Source organism: Gavialis gangeticus, unplaced genomic scaffold (genome assembly GCF_001723915.1).
Source record: "Gavialis gangeticus isolate Ggan-Ray unplaced genomic scaffold, GavGan_comp1, whole genome shotgun sequence".
NCBI classification, from domain to species: domain Eukaryota; kingdom Metazoa; phylum Chordata; order Crocodylia; family Gavialidae; genus Gavialis; species Gavialis gangeticus.
The window spans coordinates 94,647,914-94,656,464 of NW_017729033.1; the positions used below are offsets into that span (position 1 = coordinate 94,647,914).

Genomic DNA, 8,551 nt, shown 5'->3' on the forward strand with positions numbered 1-8,551 from the left:
CTGATATATGCACAGTGCCCAGCTGGTCTGTGACAGCATGTGTAGCAGGATCTTTCTTGGGGCTGGGAGCCCTGTCAGTTGACAGGCTCCTAGCCTCAAGGGTGCACTATACCCAGCATGAAACTGCTGGGCTGTAGGGGACTGCAGCAGCTGTGATCCACAATGCTTGAGGTGCGTGAAACTCCCAGAACCACGTGTGTAGCTGGTACCAAGAGCCCTGTCAGGTGCAGGACTCTTGGTCCAGCTGTGCATCCCCCCTGAGTCTGGCAGCTCCCCCAGCAAAGGGAACTTCCAGCTGTTGGAGCCTGCTTCTTACTGATACAGGGGGAGACCAGGATATGGCTCTAATTCACTGAATCTAATTCACAATCCCACGACTGCACCTCTAGCCATGCATGTGTGGTGTGGTAGGGGGCACAATAGTGTGGTTCATTTATTAGACCCAATTGTGCCTTTAACTGCATGTGTAGAGGGGGCCTGATAAAATACTGCCAATTCATAGATAAAAAGTAGGTAAATTTCAAAAAGAACACACACACACACACACACACACACCCCTGCTGCCAGAAAATAATTTAACAGCAGCAACAAAAATGGTATGACATACCACTATACCATGACTGTAGTCACCAGAGAAAAAAGTTATTTTCAGCAGAGAAAATCAAGAGTTTACTTGAATTTTCGAACACATTACAACTTGAAGTGTTGTAACAATAAGATTTTAACCTATTAATTCACATAAGTTAACTGAGCTGTCAAAATGTACCTTTCTAACTGGTGAAGACAAGACAAACAAGATGTAAGGAATTAGAACTAGATTATTCTTTTAGCTGGATTAGATTGTAGAGCAATTTAACCAGAGAATAATTCAACCTCTCTTTTGACAATACGTTATTTGGATGATGCTTCTTTCAACATACGGAAAAAAATCATAAAGAAGATGACATGTCAATACCTTTCCAGCTAATATAATAATCCTGTTTATAAAACAATCATCTTCTGAAGAAGAGACACATAAATGCAGTGCGACATCCTGATGTACAAGATGTTCTGAATAAACCACTTTACTTTTTAAATGAAAACATGAAATAAAAAAAAATGTGTGGGGGCCAACTCCACATATTAGTTAGTTCAGCAAACAAGGTAGTGTCATTGGCTCTGACAAAGTGAGTGAAGAATTACTAATTTGTCAAGCATTACTACACTGGGCTTGGCAGAATCCAAAGTTTATTTTTTAAATAATTTCAATGGATAATATCAGCATTTATGTATAAGCACTCATCACAATTTTTATCCATTTAAATTTTCAGGATTGAGCTAAATTAGAGGTGCGGGGGGCAGATCATTTATTAATGACAAAACATAACTACTGCTGCCAGCCAAGCATCAGAGCTACTATTAGTCCTAGCTCTGCTCATCCATAGTTCCCTCATCCTTGTCATTTCCTTCTCACTTGGCTCCCAATCCCCTGAGGTTTCTAGGAATTGCAGTCCAAACTACATTCAGCATAGTTCTGTAGGACTTCTCCCCCTGTCATCACACACTTCATTAGACATAATTTTTTTAATGTCTCCTTTTGATTGTTAATGATGGAAATATTTTTGTAGGTCTATGAGTGTGAGGTGAAATCGATGTTTAGCAACATTTATTGATAAAAATCAAATCCTGCCGAGCATAACTACTACCAAAGGCCCTCCATGCTCACAAATCATGACAAATAGTGAAGTCAGGATACTTCTCAGACCCCAGAAAAATGCATTATAGCTGTCATTTCCTTCTTAACTGCAAAAAGGTCAAAGCAGTTCAAAATTATACAATACAAAGCCATTATCTCAAACAGCCTTGATAACCCCTGGGACAAACTAAAAGGGCTTGAAGTATCTTTTAAAAGTCACCTTCTGGCTGTCTACGCTTCTGTGTATTTGCCTTGAAAAGAAACAAATACACCCCCTTCTGAAACTTGAAAAACTTCATTTAGATTTTAAAATTCTTTTAAAACTCAAGGGGAATGCTCTAAAACTAAAATAATAGGTAATTACAATTTCCAAATTTGGGTGCCTAAAATTAGTCTCTTAGCTCCATATTTGGACACTTAACTAAAAGTGGTTTCATTCTCAGAGGTTCAGGTCAGTTGAGGCAGCTAAGTGAATTCCAGAAAGAGTTGGCTGCCATCACCCAATGTACAAGTGACTGATGTATGCACTACAGTAGTCAGATCATTATCAGAAAATGAACAATGTCATCCCACTCACCAGAGAAGGTAAGCACATTCCTAACAACTACTGTTTGCTTTTCATAGAGCAGTAATGTGTTATTTTCATGATCTCAAGGCTGCCCAGTAACTTAATTGATGGACCACATGGCCTCACAATGAGAATGAGGTAATGGCACTCTTCAACATGTGCATCTCTTCTAATTAGCACTGTTTTTACCTTTCCTTGTTCCCACTCCTGGGGAATGCCATAGCACAAGCATTTTCTTTTCTAACTCTCCTTTTATCTGCTTTCCCTTTCAATTGCCTATTTTTACCCTACCATTCCTTCAGAAATAGCATGACTGCTGATCAAGCAACACTAACTCTAGAAACTGCTCTGCAATAAGAGTAAATTAAATAACTTTAGTTAGTGCTTGTCATGAACCAAGGTGTGTGCAGACTGCTTACAGATCAGCACAAGGCAAGGATGGATGGCCAGAGCAATAGCTAGGTCAAAGGTAGGAGGTTGGGGTCTGAGACAAAGCTGAGTCAACAGGCAGTGGCCCAACTCAGGATGCAAGCTGGGTCAATACCTAAAGTCTGAGACAGAACAAGTTGGAAGACAGAGGTGGTTGTCAGAGTCCAGACCAGGGTGGCAACAGCACATCAAGCCATGGGTCAGGAGACAAGGACACAGGAAGCAGCAGAGAAGTCTGGAAGCAACAAGAACCTTAGCTAGCTGTTGCCTGTGCAAGCATTATAGAGATGGGAAGAACTAATCTGGGAGCCCTGGCCAATCAGGGGCCAGCAGTGGAAGCTCTTCCCAAAGTGTAGCCCCCCCTGCCTCCCCCCCTCGCCCCCCCATTGCTCCATCTTTGTTAATCAGCTGTGACCCTGGTGGAGGGCTACATTGGTGCTTGCTCCCTGAGCCTCAAGTTTGGGAATTTAGGACCAGGTCCTGCCAGTGCTCTATCTTAGCATCAATGAGGCATTCTAATTAGTGAGCAATTTAGGGCCTTTAAGCTTTTCACATTGTATTTTAAGCTTCTCAAATATTCGTTGGTGTTAGTGTTCATGTTAGTTCAAGTTTAGAGTAATACACATCCAAGCTGAAAGCCTTCTCTGACTTTCCCTGACTTGTACAGCTATTACTTGGCACTAGAGGGCTGGCTGACTACGAACTACAGCTGTGCATTGTCCACACAGAACAGGAAGATGGGGGAGGGAACAGTGCACCTTTAGATGCTTGAGGACTGAAGCTTGGGCAACCTTATCTCTGGGGAGTGGCCACACATTTATGGGACAAAAGCTAGGTGACATGGATTAAAGAGAAACCTGCCCTGGGGTGGCATAACTGAGATGCCTGACAGGTGCTTAAAACTAGTTTAAACACCTTAATATATGGACAGTCCAAGGGTTAAGAGCTTCCTGAGCTGCCTAAAATTAGTGTGTAACAAAGTCCCTAGTCATTGATCCTTAAGGCTTTTTATAGTGCATAGCAGTAACAACAAATGTAAACAATACCTATACATATGCATACAGTTAAGGTTTAGGCCTTAACACAATCTTTCACATTTAGTGTCATTTTGTTCCGATTCCTTTGAGAGAAATTTGCTTAGTTCAAGCTAAGGCACTACCCTGTGTTCCCTACTGGTCTAGCCCCCATACAGTGGTTCTCAAACTGTAGTCCATGAGGCCATAGTAAGTGGTCTATGGATTGTGCACAGGACACATGCATCTTTATTAAGCGTTCAACTGAAAGTTTGATTATCTAGATGCAGAGTGGTTCACAAGAGTTTTTGTGGGCTAGCAATAGATCACTGAAACATTTGGGTACCACTGTTCTTCTTATCCCTGGCTCAACCCTGAATGCCATGGAGACATGTTCCCTTATTAGGACTTTCCTCCTTTAGAGAACTACTAGGACTGAGCACCAAGCAGTGCGGTGAAAAATCAACTAGGGGAAAACGCAATGACAGAACCAGTGAAGAAAAAGGGAAAAAGGGAACAGGAGAAGAACAAGGAGAAAACATGGAGGGAAAGGGAAGTGATAACAAAGATGTGAGTGGAGGAGAAGGCATTATTGTTAGCTGCAAGGCAGTAAATAATTCTGAAAAGGAGTTGGAAAGAAGGAACATCTTATACACCAAAAGGAGTAAGTTAAGTCCTATTTGAAACTAGGTTTGCCTTCTAAGAGAAATGCTAAAATAAATAGCAAACAAGTTTTCCTTCTGTAGTACTTTTTTTCTGAAGTGCAAAAAAAAAGTGTTACTCCTCTGAGCAGTCACCTTCCTTTTGTTCATTTGTTTGTTGGCTGTTTTTCTAGAGGAATAGCAACTTGTATTTAAAAGTTATAGGTAAAAGTACCCCACTCTAAAAAGTAAATGTTAAAGAATACCTGCCTAAATGTCAAATGGCAACAGACAAATGTCATAAATGCTCCAGAATTTTCTATTAAAAAATATCCATTGCTGCACATGTTCCAACTAAAGTGTAATGAGTAAAACCAACAGTTGTTCATCTTATTTGGAATAGTCATGCCTTATGACTTTTGCCACTGATTGGTCCAATATCTAGCAATGGCCTGCCCCTGTTACTCCAAGTGGAGCCCTTGGCAGCCTGTTATGCATAACCCATCTTCTGTCTGTAAGGGGTTTAGACCGAATGAGGATAATTATGGTGGACCACACTACTCACCAGTCCCAACTATCTAATGAACGCTTTGGGGAATAAAAGCATATGAAAATATTGTTTTAGTGCCCGATGCTTCAGGGGCAGTATTTCCTACAAAAGTTCAAGGAAATGTCAATTGGGCTTATACCCCAAAGGATGAGGTATTTATATTATTTTAAAATATTTATTCCATTAAAAGTAGCAGAAACAAGAACATCCACGTTTTCAAGTATTTCACTCTCTTTTTAATCCTCTACGCTTGTCCTAAATGGGATCTTTGGACAATGAGTTTCACAAGTTAATTATGCCTTGTGTAAAAAGACTACTTCTTTGACCAGCTTTAATTTTATTTCCTCTCAAGGTCAGTGACTGTTTCCTTGTCCTTTGACCATGGGAAAAAGTAAATGGGAGTGCCTGAAGAGCATTTCTGCACTATTCATTATTTTGTATACCTCTATCATGTCGATTCTTATTAGTCTTTTCTCTAAGTTTAAAAAAACACCAAGCTTTTCAATATCTCTGCAAGTAAAAGACTTTTCATGCCTCCATTCATTTCTACTACCTTTCTCTGAGCCCTTTCTATTTCTGTTTTATTTACTTACTTTGAGACAAGGGGACCAGAATTAAACATGGTATTGAAGCATTTAAGTAGTTATGCCCACAGTCAAAAAACAGTCAAAGCTGGTCAATTAAATGAAATGAAGATAAACAGATGTTCTGAGGGAAGACAAATCTGGTGTTCTAAAAATTAAATAGCTCTTTAAGCACACAGAACAAAAGCTAAAGTACATTGAAACAGATTCAATTTATTGTTGGGAGAAGAAGAAGGGATTAGCATTTGGGCCCCCAAAACCTTTGTCCAGAATGCATCCAGAGGTCAACAAAGATTGTTTAGGTTCATGCCACATGACATGATCACTGTTCAAAGTGACATAAAAAGATATACCGTATATTAGGTTACCAGCAATATACAATGCCACCACATTAATGAAATACCAAACCACCTGTTGAAATATGCAGCAAAGAAACAAATGTGCAGTTGTATTTCAAGACCGTGGAAATATTTTGTTGCCTACCTCTATCTATATCTCTTTCTCTTAGGCACACAAACTGTACTTTTCAGGTATGTACATTTGTATACAATATACTTTAGTGTGTAGACATCATCATAGGTAACCAGAATTATGTACACTAAAATTAAAATATCATCTTTCTCTTTTTTGCTTTAAGTTAGCTACTTCACATATGAAAAGCAATGAAGTAACTCAACACAAGTAGTTCTGAAACCTGTTTTCTGTTTTGATTTTAGCTGAGAAGTATAGTCCTTACTATTTAAATTGCTCCAGATCACTCAGAAGAAACAGCTGCCTAAAAATGAACACTGATATTATTTCAACCAGAAATTTACCTCCATCTTTTGTACCATCTTCAGTCACCTTAGAATTCTCTCAACAGAAAATATGGCAAAATCTGAGTATTGAGATAAGTTATTTCTCTTGGGGACTGAAGCAATTCTGAAATAAAATCTGAGTCATGTTATTTCATGAAATACCCTTCCTGTCTTGCACTCATAGTACCTCACATGAAATCTCTAGCATGAAAGCCCATTTCTACTAAAACAGCTTGTACTTATCATTTGAAAAACTTAGATGCTGAAATTCTGTAATATTTCATTTTTCAGTAGGTTTTTTTCTTTTCTCCCTGTACCTAGGAATTCTGTTAATCTAACAGTTGGAGCATCTCTTTCAGACCTTAAACATTTTGCCAGTGTAAAACTGGCTACTCTGCATGCATTTCAAAGTAAAATTTACTGCTTTGGAAATACAGTTGTAGTTGTTACAAAGTAACAGGCTTCACTGGTCTTTTGGGAAGGTCTATCAGCAGGTTAGCATGTTCTGTATTATTAAATTGGACTTCTCTGTTAATATTAGCTACTTTAAGGCCTCTTTTACACATAAGGTCAGAAGGGTAGCTGGAAGTTTAGGACCTTTCTTCCACTTCTTTACTTTTACTGAAGCAAAACAGGTTGTTTTATGATTTGCAATCAAATTCTTGGCTGTTTGGACAGAACACAAAAAAATCTATATTATATAAAAATTAATCTGTGATTTAATATACTTGGTCTCACCTTGCGGATGCCTCGGCCAAGATCTTCTCCATAATTGGTCCCCAAAATTTCAAAATGAACATTGGGATTCCCTCCATTTTCTGCAAATTCCAGTTCTCCAGTCAAACCATTCACTCCTCCCTGATGAGAAAAAAATAAGAATTGAAATCTGAAGAGTAGCCCATTACAGCCACATTCATTAAAGGGGTTTATGTGCCAGATATAAAGATATTGACACAACTTGTTCAAGAGGTAGACTTCACGAGATTATTTCCCTGAAAATTTGGGGCTAGTTTATCACCATGTCATTTCAGCTTTATGCTTGTGAAATGGCTGCCAAAGACGTGGTCTTAGGGAAAGTGGCACCCTGGGGGAACTTGTATTTTGACACCCGCATCCAAGTCAGTGATGCTTCTGCAGGCAGAGGTAGGCAGGGGTCCAGGGTGCAGTCCAGCGAGGAGGTGGAGCAGCATGTTGTGTCAGGTAGGTGGGCAGGCAGGCACCACTGCTGTGTGGGAGCAAGGCAGGCAGATTGGATCAGATGCTCCCAGCCACATATACCCAGCTTGGGTCCCCTGAGAAGTGGTGGTGGTGGGGGGGTGCTGGGCACCGCTCCTCCTGTCTGGAGACTAGGTAGGGCAGGGCAGGACAGAGGAAGAGTACAGGGCATGGGGAGAGCATGGGCTGCCCATATGTGTGTGTATGTGTAATATATATATGCATGTATTTTGTGCCCTCTGACCACGGCACCCAGGGTGGTTGTCCATGTCACCCACCTCTAAAGCTGGCTCTGATGACTGAATTCAAAGAAATAACACATCAGTGAATTGTGCACTTGCATATTTATTCAAACATTTCTCAGAGTCTATATAATGAGATTCTGTTATTAGAATAGGGTCTTTTTTAAAATTTCTTGCCTAGAATAGGCAATAGTTTTGGAGGCATTATTTTTTCCTTGTAAACCTGGCGCACAGTCCTGTCTGTTACACCATACCAAGTCAGCACTATTGCTATAGGAGGCCACACCATGGATGTCACAGAATCATAGAAAATCAGGGTTTGATTTTCTAACCCTCTACTCAGAGCAGGATCATCCACCATTACTGCTGGATTTTTACCCCCTCAGTTTAATTGCACTGCTGCTTATTTCTTACATTCTGGAACATTTTCTAAGTGCAGCCATGCACGTCTCCAATTATTAGGACTGGCCAGATTGGTTTGCATCAAAACTCAAATCTGGTTCCAAACTGATCCCTGCACCACCAGCCCTGCTGCTGCTGGTTAGGCAGGGGGTGCCTCACCAGGGTGATGCAGGGCTCACAGTGGCAAAGAGCTTCCCCACCCCCTATGACCTGCCAGGCCAGGTCCTGTCCACTGGGCCATGGAGGCTCTGGGAGGAGGGGAGCAGGGCAGGGAGCCTGGGCCTGAAGCAGACAGCCCTCCCCCCCCTGCCCCATGCACAGATCTGGGTGGGGTGGGGTGGGGAACACATGTGCCCCCCATGCACGCCTGGGAGTGTGCGCAGCAGTGAGGAGCCACCCACAGTCCCATTCTGCTCCCCGCATTCCAGTCCCAGG

General features: G+C 41.1%; 1 protein-coding gene across 1 annotated transcript in view; it reads right to left on the reverse strand.

Moving 5' to 3' along the window:
- Positions 1 to 8,551, reverse strand: part of GRID2 (glutamate ionotropic receptor delta type subunit 2) — a 1,321,020-nt gene that overhangs the window by 523,255 nt on the left and 789,214 nt on the right. Inside the window, exon 7 of the mRNA XM_019526356.1 lies at positions 6,996 to 7,115. Coding sequence (XP_019381901.1) covers positions 6,996 to 7,115 — 120 coding nt within the window. The remainder of the gene's footprint in view (positions 1 to 6,995; positions 7,116 to 8,551) is intronic.